The following is a 16,077-nucleotide window of genomic DNA, read 5'->3' on the forward strand; positions in this document are numbered from 1 at the left end:
TCTCAAATCATTGTGGTTAGACGCTTATGTAATTGTGACAGGCCTATAATTACCCGATATGAAAACACTGAAGCAGTGAAGGACCAAAAACAACACATTAAGTCAAAAGGAAAAACAAAAAGGAATAAATCTTTATTTGGGTCAGAATGAGTTCAAACAAGCACGTCAGTGCTCTGGAGTCGGCCCGGGACGGATTCCTGGGCCGGTTTGTGTGCATTAATGCCTAGCTAGCTATCACCCATCTAATGTGTGCATTAAAGGCATGAAGGCCTTTAACCTACACCTTAGCCATCCAATGACTTGAACAGTTTCCTTTGGAATCACACAGCCTGGTCTGGACCCTTCGATCAAATGATTTAACACAACAAAGACAAAACATCACATAAGGAGGTCCCGCTTTCCATTTTTTTTACTTTGTTAATTATTAGACTTTATTAACAACATGCAGATTTTATAATTACTCCATTAGCAAACAGAATCCCAACATTACGGGTGAGGGGAGCGATGGACCAATCATCGCGATCAATCGTTCGTGGTCGAATACGGAGGTTGCGGGTAAGTCGTTACGTTATGGGAGGTGACATTTTCACAGTATGAGGCAGGAACGTCGTTTTCAACACAGCCGACATTTTTACTTCGAACCACTTGTTATATTTCATACTTCACCGTACAATGGCTTCTCGCAGCGAACAATAGGCGATCTAGATTGGATATTTATGAAAAATAAAAATGGCCTATGACATGCCCCAGATATGGACACAAGGTCAAAGTGGTTCACGACTTGCCTTTTGTTTTTATTTACTTCAAGGTGATATTGACACATTTCACAACCTTAGCATCCTGCCAACTTTCAATTTGAACACAAACTGAAATACGATTCTCCTTATTATATATATATATATGTATATACACATTATCAAAATAAAGCTCTCCAACGAAATTTCCAATCAACAGGATGCGCACCTTGCTCTTGAAATGTGTTTGTTTTTTTTGCTTAAATGTCAGTAACGGGTTGTTCAAAAAAATAACAGAAAAACACAAACCTCAACATAAACAAGTGCATACAAAGCATTAGGCTCCAGACCTCCCGGTTTTCTTTTATATTACAATTAAATTCTATCGCCATGCCACGTCCCTTCTTCCTTCCAGGCTTAAAAAAATCTGTTCTGGTCGATGGCGTACGTCTTTCCTGCTGGAAGCTTCCGGAAGAATAAACTGTTGCCTCTGCTCATGTTGCCCTGGTGACGAGGAGAGAACAAAACAATTATAATATCATTGGTGTCTGGCAGAAACCTTACGTTTTTATTTTCTTCTCAATGTTTTTTGTGCAACAATGTCGCATAGAACATTGACAAACTAGATAGCAGAGCCCCCCCCACCCACACACACACATTTTATTACCCCTATGAGACCTGCAGGATTGCTAGCAAGAATGTAGCACGCTCACATTTTGAGGTAGCCCAAAAGGTACAGATACCATTTTGATTCTAGACAAACTCAGGTTTCCAATCGGACCAACCGGGGTGCATACTTAGTTTAGACTAGTCATTGGTTAGACATGGGTTAAGGTTAGGTTTAGGTGTGCTGCCCCGTGGGAGGTTAGGTTTAGGGTGAGGGTTTGAGATAGGTTGTAGTTGTAGGACTAATGACTGGTCTAACCAATTTCTAGTCTAAACCAAAAATGGTCTAAACTAAGTACTGCACCCGACCAACCGTGTCCTGCTACCTCGTCGGGAAGGGGGTTAAATACCTAATGATTCGGGTGCAGTACTTAGTTTAGACAGTTTTTGGTTTAGACTAGTCATTAGCACCACCATGGAGCTTAGTCTTCATGGTGCATACGGCTTGGCAGAGCGCTCCAACGAACACAATTGGCCGTGTTCGCGGGTGGGAAGCTGAATGGGGAGGGCTCATCTTTGTCGCTGCATTGATGATCCCCACAAGTTGGAGGGAAGAGGTGGGGGGGATAGCGTGTACCTCGACATGCGTTACGCCCCCCTAGTGAGACCTTTCACTGTCGGGTGGAAAGAAGATGTTGGCTTGACGGCCCAGGTATCGGAGGAGACCTGAGGCTTTCTTCACCCTCCCAATGACTGATTGTGGGGGTTAGCAGAGATGGAGTACTTGTAGAGAGGCTGGGGAATTGGAAATTGGCTATACTAAATTGGGGAGAAAATGTTTTTCATTTTTCTTTCGTCTTGAAGGGCCATGTTTTGCATAGTCTTTCCATTATGTCTGCCCACGGCCATACAGTACGTTTGTTTACCCCAGTCACTGATACTAAAATGATATTTTATTTTTTTATCTTTCTATGAATCTGTGACTTGACACCCATACTGTTATAAAACGAAAATAAAAAGATTTCTTACAACTACAACCTATCTCAAACCCTCACCCTAAACCTAACCTCCCACGGGGCAGCACACCTAAACCTAACCGTAACCCATGTCTAACCAATGACTAGTCTAAACCAAGTATGCATCCCAATGATTCAAAATTAGAAAAACATTGAACGGCCATCACCATTTTCCAAAAGGTTCCTTGACCCTCACTATTATGTGCATGGATATGGGTTACATGGGTACAAGCCACCCCTGTACGGTCATGCCAAATGGGGCTAAAAAAAGGTCCACTCCACACAGTACTTGTGGTGTAGTTATCAGCTGCAGGGTGATGTGTAGTAGCATTTTGTACCTCCGTGTTTAAATGTCTCCAGCAGTCCACCCAGGTAGGATATACAGAGGCGTAGGGGGGCAGACCTCCTGCCAGCCTGGAAGAGCAACACATTAGATCAATGCATGGCTCTATATATGCTAGGCCTGATACTTTCAGTAGCTGGAAACAAGCCCCCTTTAGCATAACATTTGACTGTACTACCTGTACTGTTAATAATCCTGCCAGTAAAGTAATCAATCTATAAGCTCACAAAACGTTGCTGCTTATCCAGAGTGACTTAGAATAAGCAAGGTAAAGACATACATCAGAATGCAGAGAGACAGTAGTGTAGGACCTCAGTCAACTAGGATCACAGGTAAACCAAAAACCTAGCATCAGTCCAAACAATATTATCAAAATAATCTGTACATTTAAACTATATAATACCAGTAATAATATGAGTCTAAATAACATGCTATCTAAATTACATTTTAACATTGTGGTCGAGACAAGTGTACGCAACTTCAATGAGTCTAACATTCATTAGGACAATATCAGTCACCAAAAGCAGAGACATATGTTTTCAATGAGTTTAAAGTTGAATGGGCTTTTACAGAAGGAGTCATTTGATTTTTCTGATCAAATTAATATCAAACATCAAAATATTATGAATGTTATAATGACCTCGGAGTCTGTTTTAAAGTGAAATGAAAGGTGCTTACCCGCAGTTGTTGACAGCCATTAGATTTGACACCAACACGAAAGGATATGTGAGGATGCTGGCAAAAAACTGCAGAAGACAGAAGCAGAGGGAAGGTAGTGTTTGATTTAAACCAGTGTTAATTTTTACAGCTAATTTGTATTTAGTTTAGCCATAGTCTTGAATAAAATGGACAGCAAATCCCTGGTTAACCCGTCACATACATACATTAGTGTTGTACTAACTTACTCCTGTCACATGATACATACACAGTACAGACAGTAGTGTTGTACTAACTTACTCCTGTCACAGCCTGGGAGCAGTTCTTGATCTCTCCTGTGTGACTCATCTGTACAGAAACAAACGTCACAACTGTAATTTTTCACTCACTTTTACAATACAATGTTTAGTTTTACTCAATGTCACACTGACATGGACAATTCATTGATGTCCCCTGGCTGAAGGTGGGCAGATCACATTCATTTTAATTTCATTCAACCTTTATAATTATAAACCATAAAATCGGTTACATACAGAGTCATCGATGGCATAGGTGTTGACCAGGTGAGCCAGCAGGTTACAGATCCACAGAGACAAGACGTCACCCAGTAGACGAGGAATCAAACCACTGGAACAACAGAACATTATGACACATTAACACTGAAAAAAATAATAATGGCACTAAAAGATGTGACCACATTACCCCAGTTCTGGTCATTTTAGAATGACCTTTAGTTTGATCTTTAGTTCTTCTAATCGTTTTTTTAAGCCTGTCGCCCTCTTGTTTTTTGGATATACTCCAGCCCTAATATCCTATGCACGGCTTTAAGGTCTGCGGACATGCTGCTGCTGGCAGATTCAAATTTTCTGCTCCTCTGTAATTTCATTCATGAATCCAGGAACATTATCCATTCTCTTTTGCACTGCTTCAGGACATCTGACAGTAGCATATGCCTACCAACAGAACAGTGCTTAACAGGTTCACACAATGGACCATCATTGACATGCACAAGTAGCCAGCTTTTGTAGCTTGGTAAACATTGCGAATGAGGGCAGCCAATGTATAGTATCTATTGTTGTCGGATGAGCAGATTATTCTTATTTGACTGGGCCATGGCCCGAGTTGCCCAACGGACGCTATGGTTCTGGCTTCTGGTCGTTCCTACGACTAACAAGAAGAGCAGGGGTGACCAGGGGATCCAGGCTCTGGAACATATTGCCCCTCCAATTAGATCTGCCCAGTAGACTGGGGCCTTTAGTCTTGCTTTTGTACTCGAGTTCTCCTGTCTTAACTCTGCATATTTTGTTTTGCGTCAATGCATATCTTTAGTTGATGCTTATTTTGTATCAAGGCGTTGAATTGCTTTGCTTTTAACAATGTTGAGCATGTCAGCTTTGGGCCGTTGTAAATGGATCAACATTCCCATACTCGATCATAAGAGACACACATGTGTACATCATTGCTGAAACATACGCAAAGAATCCCAGGATTCCTTCTTCTCTGTAGACTGTTAGGATGGAATCAAAGGCTCCGCTAAGGAAAAACACAAAACAAACTATTATTTCAAAGCCTTCATCACATCCCAGCAAAATGCGCAAAAATAGCGGATCTACGAGCGCACAATGTTTCACTGCACCGATCTGCCATCTTTGCTCATTTAATATTTTTTAGCCCCTCCTATATACAGCTATTAGTGTAGATTTTCATCTTACACAAACATTAAATTCCCATTGACAATGGAGGATTTACGTCATATATGTGTCTGAGCAAATCGGCTATTTTCTTCCTACACAAACATTAAATTCCCATTGACAATGAATAGAGAATGTACGTGTCTGTGCAAATCGACATGTTACGTCATAATGATGTATGATAAGAGTGCCCCTCACTTCACACGGGTGTGATTTTTTCTTCCCTAAATGACAAACACAGTACAGTACACTGAATGTGATGAAGAGCGTGCACAATTATGTGTAAAAAAATCACCTGTATTTGGTTTCTCTTCCTATAAACTGGACCATACACCTCAACGTAATCACTGTAGATAGAATACAACACAGTTAAACATAAAGGTTCCATTCACCTCAAACTGCAGGGACCGTTCCCTAGCCAAAAAATCCTATAGAATTCGGATAGAAAAATCCCATTAAAAATCTGATTTTTCAACTAATCCTATTGGATTTGTTTTTATAGGATTATTTTCCTAATAAAAAATCCAATAGGATTTTACACACACGGCAACCAAACCGTGCTACTCATAGGCTGGCGGTGCCAACTTGAACTTGTGTTCCAAAGGCGAGAGGAATTTTACAATCCTATTCTATTGGAACATTTTAAAACGTTCATAATCCTATATAGGATCCTATTAGAATTTTTGCAAATCTTATAGGAGTTTTTTGACTAGGGTTGATTGTGGCGGGCCTCGATGGCATCATAATGGCAGATGCTGAAAATAGCAGATTTACAAGATCTGCTTGTAGATTTGCTATTTTCAGAGAGCGAAACAGCCGAGTGCGGCCAAACTGGATCTCTTCTCCACTAGTCCCCTAACATTTAGCCTAGTTTTTATTTGCAGACAAAATTGTCAATATGCTTAGTCATAGCTTTAGTCATCATAGCTTAGTTTGGTAGTCGATCAACATTTTGCCTCATAGATTTTAGTCAACGAAATGAACACCGCAATGTATATTCATACTGTACCATGGAAGGGGTGTGTGTATATTCATACTGTACCATGGAAGGGGTGTGTGACGATGGTGGCACAGGAACGAGCAATCATCTCTTTGGTCGTCTGTTTGCACATGAAGACAAAAAAGGGGGTCAAAAGACACACGATAAAGCAGAGGACAAACATATTTTACCTATCATATTATAATGGCCGATTTACATTCCGGGCAAGTGGGCATGACCTTTGGGCAAGTAGAACATGACCTGCTGAGACCTTAGTGTCAACCCCTGTAATGGTTCTGGAAATGCTTCCATATTTGATTGAAGCGATGAGTGAAATGATTCCTGGATCCTCAACTGTTGTGACCGGGATGGGGGATTGAACCCACAACCTCCCTGTCTCAGGCCAGACACTAGAACCACAGGGCAGCTGAGCTGGTATCCCTGTGTTGGGCATTACATTATAGATGGAAATCTTCCAAATAAAAGAATATCCGATCTACAAGCTCAAAACACTTGTAGATCGGCCATTTCTGAACTTAAGTGGTTAAAACTCAAACCTTGTAGGAGAGAAGAATCCGTACACCATCTTAAATGCCCGCAAATGTTTATTAAGAGGCAGGCCGTGGGTCCGACCGACTCGACACCGGACACGGCACTCCCCGTGGTAGTATGGAACGTGTGTGTCGAATTCGAGTTACGTGGATTACAGACGTACGTCGTACGTACAGTGCGCTAGGGCTGACCTTCGATCACGCCTTTGATGATCGACGCTTCGAAATAAATCTGTTTTGATCGTCGACGCTTCGAAACCCAACGGGGGGGGGGGGGGGGATGCGAGGTGCGATGCGAGGCGAGGCGAGCAGTGACTCACGATGAATTTGGTTTAAACAACGATATAGCAGAGAGAAACGCATGCTTGGATTGGTCTAATTTATTTTAAACGATAACTGTTGTAATTGTAGCAGCGTTCATGAAAGCAGTGAATAATTAGGCTTACAATAAAACATCCGACCGCAACAAGTCAACATTAAATAAAACTGCCTGACACAGGCATTACCTCTCAAATAAATGTTTTTATAATCCAGACATTGTAAATGAAAGGCATTTTGCATCTCTTCAGATTGAAACTGAAGATGTGAAAACACCAAAAAAACACCACCCGATCGTAACATGAATGAACTCTTAAATCAATCAAACCCTCTAGGCTCTCTATGGAACAAAAAAAACGTAATAAAAGTAACAGTTTGGCTACCATTCAAAACAACACACGCTGTCAAGTGCAAACGAAGTAACTAATGGATTTATTTTCTTCTCCTCTTGCCGTAACATTAACTGAAATAAAGCGTCATTTAATCGAGGCTTTACGACAGCAGCGAGACGAGTGCTTGCTGCGCGCACGCATGGCTCGCAATCATAGCTGCCTGGGAGAAATGCGAGGCCCTGTGCTTTAATAATTAATTTGTTAATTTATTAACATTTCTAGGACAAACCCGATTAGAAAAAATATTAATAGCATATGAAAGCCTTTTGAAATGTGTATAGGTTACTGAATTGCAGGTGCTGCCAAATAAGTAGAATTACTAGGCTACCTCATGCCAGTCAGTTGCGCAAATATATATAGGTCAGATCAATTAGCAGAGCGGAGCAGCTTCTCACTCTGCAGCACAATGACCAGCTCTTTACTTACTTTAATAATATGACATAGTGTTGGATCTCCATTCTCCAGACAAACAAACCTGGATTATATTTATTGGATTTATTTAATTATTCTTTCTTCAAACCAGCATGAGCCACGAGGGAGAGAGAGAGAGAGAGAGAGAGAGAACAACCAAAAAAGCGGCTCTGTCTCTGAGAGTGCAATATTATAGTTAGTTACCGTACTAGTGCAGAAAAGAGACAATAAATCCTGCTTAGTTTGGAGAAGATGCGCTCCGAAGGGGTTGTAGTGGCAGGGAATCAGGGATGGATAGAATCCTCTTTGCTATATACTGTAGGTGCCAACTTTGCATAACGTGGCACATTATTTTGACATCACAGTGGTCGTGGATATTTTAAAATGCAACCATGTCACTTTTGACTTCTTTTTCCTGCGTGGACCGCTGGACGGCATGACTAGCTGCTTGACTTCCTTGTTAACACGTGAGGACAGTGGAGGCTCTGCGAGGCGCGAGCATGGCTCGCGGACCAAAATGGGCCGTCTTGCGGACCAAAAGGGTCCGCTTTTTTTTAATGACTATTCGATTACAAATTTCAAAATCGATTCCCGTGCGTATCGATTGAACGTCGATTAATCGATTTCTTTGGGTCAGCCCTACAGTGCGCACATACGTACAGTACGAGCGCGTGCACACTTACGTACAGTGCGCACACACACACACACACCATTTATAGATGATGAAACGCGTTGTTTACCTCGTTGACCACATGGAGCAGGGATCCATCCTCTGGCTTCTGATCCCCCGTTACCTGAAATGAAAACATACATTTCAGCTTTTGGTCCTTGAAATGTGTTTTCTCAATATTTTATGTAAAGCAAAAGCACATCGAGTTGCCACACAATAAGGTACTTCGGAAAGGGAAAGCTATTACTAAGGATAGGATGCAACTGCTGTACAGTCAATGGCATGCCACCTTATGTACTTTAAACACCCGCTATAGAGCGTCGCATTCCCGCCCCCTTTCAGAACGACGAGTGGCCCAGGAAATGATTCTCCATTCATTTTCTCCATAGGCTTTTCAAAAAGTATTTATTTAAAGACGGTTACGCCGCGGACAAAGCCAACTCGGATTGTGACAAATCATGACAACAAACACAATATTTTGTGCCGATTAAATAATTTGCAAAAAGAAAATAAAGGCAGGATACAACACTATTTGTTTTGTTTTTCTTCTTACTAATTGTTTGATCGGCCCAAAACATTGTAATTATTGTCATGATTTGTCACGATCAGAGTTGGCTTTGTCCGCGGCGTCTTTAAATAAATACTTTTTGAAAAGCCTATGGAGAAAATGAATGGAGAATCATTTCCTGGGCCACTCGTCGTTCTGAAAGGGGGAGGGACTGCGACGCTCTATACAGTCAAATATTTACCATCAGGACAACGGTACACAGTACTGTTGTTTCAGGCTCAGAGATCGGAGACTTCTGAACAAACGGGCCCTATTCTCAGATCTGCACATCTGTAATGTCTCTCGAACTATGACTGGTATGGTATTATTATTATATAGTTGTGTAAATGTGTTATATTGTCAATGTATTGTGTCATCTGTCTATGTGTTGTGTATTTATGCGTTGTAATTTTTGTGTCCTGGTGGATGCTTGGGGCAAAATTTATTTCCCGCAAAGACAAATAAAGAGTCTGTCTGTTTGTCTGTAATACACCTGCCTTGTCTTTATTGCCAAGGTTCAAGATGGTCTTTGTTACATTGTGTGTACAGGTCAGGTACCCAGGAGTAAAACATAATTTTGTTTCATTTTGTTTTTCTTCAGACATTGCAGCAGCATAAAAAAAAAGAAAAAAGAGAAAGAAAGAAAGAAAAAGTATGTTAAAAAAGTCACTAAGAAAATAATAAATATTTGCAAACCTAGTGGTTTACATGTCTGAGTAACTTGTAGAAGGGGTAAATGTTACCATATGGATATACTGGATCAAACAACCAGTAACAACATAACAGGCATGTTCTGCAACTGCATTCAAACATGAACAAGATGGTTTTACTTACATTAATTTCTCCGTCTTGGCATTTCTGTAAAATAACATAGTATTATAACATTAATCTTCATTAATAACATTAGAACATGTAAGAGAATATACATGACAGTCAACCACTGTTTAAATCCCTACTGTGTCAAAGGATGCCCAAAGATGACACGCAAATTCTCGAAGCGTTCCTCATTTTTTACTAAGCTTCAGACCGCCAAAAACAAGCTGATTCGACTACTTCTTGGACTGGTATGGGTGCCGGCCCACTACTCATAACATCATTTTGTTGAGATTGTAGATTGTTAACTCCCCCTCCTCACCTCCATCTTCAAACCTGTCCAGTGAGTGTGACCCTGACTAGTGCAGGACAGGGCTAAGCATGTTGTTTCTACAAATATTGGTTATTATTTGTAAATAGTATACAAATACATTATTTTGTGAAATAATAAAATCACTGATATTGAAAACCGTATGGATTTAATTATTTCTGTGACCTTATAATAAACGTTTCATTTGATGTCCTTCCTCACCTTGTATTTGACCTTTGTACCCTAAACAAAACTGACAACACCAAAGGTTAAGTGGCCATGACCCAAAAAAGACAACGTCCCAAGCCTGGCTGCAACAAACTATTTATTAGTGATTATTCCACAATTACTTTTTTAATTAATCAAATAATTGCGAAGCAGGTTTTATTTGTATTTCTTTTGTAATTATCTTTTTATCAAAGACTATTAACCAGGTTGTTTTCTACTTCAAAAGTTGTGGGAATTAGCAGATACACAAGCTGCGACATCCTGTGAGCAGAGCTTGTAGATCTTTTAGGTCTGTATATCATGGCTGGTCAGAAGCTGAATTTAACCCGCCCCCCCAGCTCAGCCAGTAGCCAGATATCATTCCAGTTCAAACAGTCACATGCAAACTAACCTCGCTGTGTCCATATAATTTTACATACCAATAGATTCAGAATGATGTACGACACACTGTTCATTACAGCACGGGAAACATTTGCCCGCAACCCAAACATGGATCCTGACCCAATATCTGGGAGAAAGAGCGGTCTACAAGACAGGGAACAGAAGGCTAAAACCAGGGCCAAATAATGAACCTTTGATTCCATTTCAAGGTCAAGGTAGACCTATAGTCCACTCAGCTGCGGCCCCACAAACTACCAGAAACCACACAGACCCCTTTTCCACCGGTTGGGAACCGGAGACAGAGCTCCAAAATTGGAACGTTAATTATTTCTGTTATAGCAGTTAAAAATAAATAAATAACCTGTGCCTCCATCAGTGTTCACTTTAAGAGGAGTTGTTTCCACCCACCGCCAGCCCCATACACACACTTTGCTATCATTAGCATTAGCTCACACGGTTTACCTCTCGCCAGAAACGTTTACATGTCGGGAGCGACGCGGTACAAAGTCACAAATTATATAGGAACTTTGGATGGCTGAAGATCCACCAAGGACAGCTCTCCTGGATTCCGACTTATGGAGGTTTGAAAATCCTGCTTGTAACCGAGGTAAACGGACATCAGATTTAAGATTGCATAGCAACGTTAAAAGCAATGTTAAAAGCTGCCATGGGGCTCAACCATTATATACACAGAGCATACGTTGCGTTGGGGTCCGACTCCGTATATATACGGACCTAGCAAATAACGTCATGCTAGCGTGGGGGAATACATGATAACCCTTCCACAGTAGTAGACTTTATTATTTATCACACATTTTCACTGTGATACCATGATAGGTGAATAGGTAAGACAATGATTTATTGTATTACAAATTTTCAGAATTTACACATTTAAATATGCAAATTAGGCATTATATAGGAAAATATGCAAAAAATAATAATATGAAAAAGCTATTACTGTATATTAATTTACTTAAATTGATCATATGAACAATGTAATCTAGGTATGGCTTTGCCCACTCAATTCATGAGTACGATAGACAGTTCAAGTCCAAATTGTAGTATGACCCCTCCATGAAAAGGCCTACTTGTCCTGACCCCTTATCCATCATTTATACATTCTCATTAACGTTCTAATTTTGGAGCTCTGGCTCATGGACTAAGAATTGGTTCTGAACTGAATCGGTTCCCAAGCGGTGGAAAAGGGGCCACAGTGCAATTAGGAATAGACGAGAAGGAACACAATAGTACACACACAAATAGTGACATTCATCTTTACGCACCCTACCTACCTGGGTCATCCCCCCACCCACATGATACATACACTGTGATACAATGTGGTGATACAGTACGTTAGTGTGAAACGCTGAGGAAGGTCCGTTTCTCTAGATAGACTGCTGCTGATGTGCTTGCTCAAATAAACAAAGTTCATGGTTTCAACTCAAGAGTGCTCAAGACAGTGCGGATATTGCTTTCTCTGTATATCTTCAAGAATCTGATTGTAAGAGACTATTCGTCAAGACTTCTTCCCCCCCCCCCCCCCCCCCCCCCCCAGTTTCTGATGCGGTGAGAGAGTTGCCGTGATACGGTATGTACCTGCAGGACTCTGCTGTGGACGATTGTTCCGATGGTTCCAGCACACAGCCTGGGAGCCAGTCCATTAAACAGGCCTGCTTTACCGTCCACCTTGGCAATGTGTTTGGCTGAAACACAACACCACATACGAGTAGTCAGAGCTGGCCAAGACATCAATTGGCACTGTCCTCATGATTCAATTCAATTTCCATTCACCAGGTAACGATTCAATTCGACAATGTATCACACTTTTCTATATTACCCCAGAGCTCCTATTTTCAAGGAATTCCGGGAATGATTGTGTTAACTAGGCTGTGTAAAAAAGAAGTAAAAAGGACACATTCTACGCTATAACCACAGACAGAGACTAGAAATGCACTCTGCCGACCTCTACGAACTTACAATCAGCCCCTCTATAAAGTCTATATACCTACCATTAAGTGTCCCTTAGTTACGTTACCGTCAACAGCCAATAAAGGACCACCATTCTTACCGACATACATACATACATGTATACACCACCCACCCAACATTTAAACATACTGTATATTACATTGTCACCATCAACAGCCAAGCATACCATGCATAGTACCACTTTTGATCCAACCGACCACAGTACTTGCACGCTCTGCTTGCGCAAGTAATAAAAATGGAGCCGGAAGTTCAACAGAATGCATTTAATACAATGAGACATTTTGTACACTATCCGAGTTAATAATAAATACTGATCATTTTACAATGTAGATTGGAGTCTGTTTGGACTTTGTGATAGGACTGTCAGACATTTGATAGGACAGTCTGGAGCACGCTGGGCAAGACCTATGCATTGCTGGAATTTGGCGGAAGTAGCGGGATTTTGGCGGATGTACCGCTCAAGGAAATGACGTTGACGCTTTACAAATCTATTTACATTTTCCGTGAATGAAACAAGTGTTGTGATTGGTGGAAAAATATTGTATCTGGGGGAAATACATCTGACGGATGTTCCGGCCCAACACTTTTGGCTATGCACTCTCTGCTTTAGGTTGTGACCAGGCTTTTCTCTTCGCAGATGAGTAAGGCTGGGACAGACAGAGTCTGGAGTGGACATTGTGATAAGACAGTCTGGACATGGTGACAACATTGTAATAGGACAGTCTAGAGTGGGCATTGTGACAGGACTGGGCCAGTTAGACTCACCATAGGCAAACAGTCCAGGTAGCTGGTACACCTGTCTGCCAAACATGTTCCTGCCCAGAGACGGAGGCAGAGGCTCATGTCCCACCTGCAGCAAACAAACACAACATATTACATCCTTTAAAACACAATATACATCTGCAGAAGAAGGGATACTGGAGCACTGGAGCAGCTTGGACAGTTCAGTGAATGTGAATCATGGTGTGTGTGATATGAAATGTCCAGTGCCTCCCCCAGTGGCACCCCAGTGTCTGCCCAGTGTCGCCCCAGTGTTTCCCTGAGTGCCTCTCCAGTGTCTCCCCAGTGCCTCCAGTGTCTCCCCAGTGCCTCCCCAGTGTCTGCCCTGTGCCTCCCTGAGTGCCTCCCCAGTGCCTCCAGTGTCTCCCCAGTGCATCCCCAGTGTCTTCCCAGTGCCTCCCCAGTGTCTGCCCAGTGCCTCCACATGCAGTGCCTCCCCAGTGTCCCCCCCAGTGCCTCCCCAGTGTCTCCAATAGCAATAATATATCTTAATTTATTAATCAAATTAATTAATCAAATTTAATTACATTTTTCGGCGAGTTTACATAGTACACATGCATACACCTTCCCTAATGTATATCTGGTTTCAGTATTTATTTATGGTGTATTGTCTCTATTATGAATTATGGGAGTTCACACCAGACTCAAACAAACCCCTCCAGACACCCTGCGACACAGGAGGACACAGAGAATAGATGTGTATACTTCTGTCTGATACACTGTCTGTCGGCCTTTAGTAGCGGCTAGGCGGTGGCCTATAGGCAATATAATTTTAAATAAACGGTTGTCGGAGGGGAGGCAGACACGTAGCAAAGTAAGGCATCTGCCTGCCTTTGCTTACAGTAAATCCACCCCTGCTGCTACATCCACTGAGTCCAGTCTATGAATATAGTGCATCTATAAAACCTATAAACAATTTACAATGTAGGCATTTATCAGACACTTCACAGGCAAACAATGAACCTAGCATCAGTCTACAATATACTATCAAAATGATGATCTGTACATTGAAACTATAGGATACCAGGTAAACAATGAACCTAGCATCTGTTTTGAATAACCTGGCAGACTACTAAATTACATTCTTAACATTGTGGTCAAGAAATAACAAAACCTTCCTAAAGTAACAAAAACATGTTCTCACTTTGGGGTCCCAGAGACAAAAAATCTCTAAAATGTGGGTTCCTTAAAATAAGAAATCTTGTAAAATCACTATCTCTGCTACAGTAAATATACTGAGTGAGTATCGGTAAATACATACATACCTATACGTAAATATTAACTAGACAGACAAGAGAGTCTTTGTAACAATATGCATCAATGCCATTTAAAAACAATCTATGACATTCATTAATTTGAATGTCAACTGCCCATGACGTCAAACACCTGTCACAATGGTCGTAATTGATTGACTTGATTAATTACAACAAGCACACAACAACGGAAGTCTCACAAGTGATCAGAAATTATGCTGATGACACACACACACGTACTGTACAGTATGTCTTCCAGACATCATAGAGAGCCACATTCATCTCTCTGCACAATGCACACACTTCTGGGTTGGCAACTTGGCAGTCTTTCTTGGCACTGCAGCTAGCATGTTAGCCTAGCTAAAGCTAACGCTCCAGGCTAGCTGCCACAGTACAACCAGCCAGCCAGTGCAGCCATCAGCTATGGGACCAGGCTAGCTTGTTGTGCCCGGGCTCGGCGCGTCTCTGCCCGTCGTGGCTCGGCTCGTAGCGCCGGTAAGTGGGTGGTGTGTGTCTGTCTTACCTGCACCAGGACTTTGATGTACATGAGCGGGTGAGAGAGCACGGTCAGGCCGGAGCCCAGCAACACCTGACCACACGTGTCCGCCATTATGAGCAGTGTCTCTGTCACACTGACCTTACAACCAACACACTGACTGACACTATGCTGCTGCTATGGGCCCGGGTTGCCACTTCTCTTCTGACAGAGACACATACAAGCAAGCAGGTCTATGAAAAGAAACAAGTAAGTAATGATTGCGCCTTTAATAGATCATCTGATTGTACTTAGATCTGCTATTTTTTATTATTTTTTTTCCAGACGTGTTTGAAAAGAATGAAAAGTGCCTGGACTACATTTGCTAGTACCTCTACAAATGACTGTAAACTAAGTATTGATGCCAATCCGATCAGGTTCTTTGGAACCGATCCTGATCACCAATTGTTTTCTCATGATCGGCCTACTGATCTTGTGCGTAAGGGGCAAATTTGAATGTTTCCAAAATTATTATGTCAAATTCAAAACCCTCATCAAAACTGTTCCTGTGTGTGGGGAGGAAGGGGAGAATGTTTAGGCCTGTTACAAAGATGAAAAATTATATATATCTGATTGACATTTATACCACTTAAATGGTGTAAATTAGGCCCAGGCCGTAGCGTAACGGTCTGGGCACCGGACTGGTGATCCAGTCGCGGTGTGCCGCGGGTTCGACTCCCGAACCCGACACGGCCTTTACTGCATGTCATCCCCCCATCTCTCTCCCGTTTCCTGTCAGCCTACTATCTGTCCCTTAAAAAATCAATAAAAGGCGTAAGCCGCAAAAAAAATATCTTAAAAAAAAAAAAAATGGTGTAAATTAAAAGATCGATTTCTCCAGATCGGGTAAATTGCTGCTCACAGATAGGGTAA

At 41.6% G+C, this 16,077-nt stretch overlaps 1 protein-coding gene across 1 annotated transcript; it reads right to left on the reverse strand.

The window, feature by feature from the left end:
• Positions 1-109: 109 nt before the first annotated feature.
• LOC310854405 (mitochondrial carrier homolog 2-like) lies at positions 110-15,321 on the reverse strand. The gene is made up of 13 exons (XM_083759034.1): positions 15,193-15,321; positions 13,402-13,486; positions 12,244-12,350; positions 9,750-9,773; positions 8,439-8,492; positions 6,090-6,147; positions 5,343-5,394; positions 4,830-4,889; positions 3,890-3,983; positions 3,657-3,704; positions 3,378-3,445; positions 2,695-2,770; positions 110-1,238 (listed from the first exon to the last, which is right to left on the reverse strand). Exons 1-13 carry the CDS (start codon positions 15,277-15,279, stop codon positions 1,152-1,154), a joined length of 900 nt encoding a protein of 299 aa, XP_083615160.1. The 5' UTR covers positions 15,280-15,321; the 3' UTR covers positions 110-1,151.
• Positions 15,322-16,077: the final 756 nt, after the last annotated feature.

The sequence above is a fragment of the Protomyctophum parallelum genome (genome assembly GCF_964188405.1).
Source record: "Protomyctophum parallelum genome assembly, chromosome: 2".
Classification (NCBI taxonomy): Eukaryota; Metazoa; Chordata; class Actinopteri; order Myctophiformes; family Myctophidae; genus Protomyctophum; species Protomyctophum parallelum.

Coding starts and splice junctions, on each gene's coding strand:
- LOC310854405 (XM_083759034.1), bottom strand. CDS start 15,279: ATGGCGGACACGTGTGGTCAGGTGTTGCTGGGCTCCGGCCTGACCGTG. Junction 3,446..3,656: donor GCTCCCAGGCTGTGACAGGA/GTAAGTTAGTAC, acceptor TGTCTTCTGCAG/TTTTTTGCCAGCATCCTCAC. Junction 1,239..2,694: donor GGAGACATTTAAACACGGAG/GTACAAAATGCT, acceptor CCTCGTCACCAG/GGCAACATGAGCAGAGGCAA.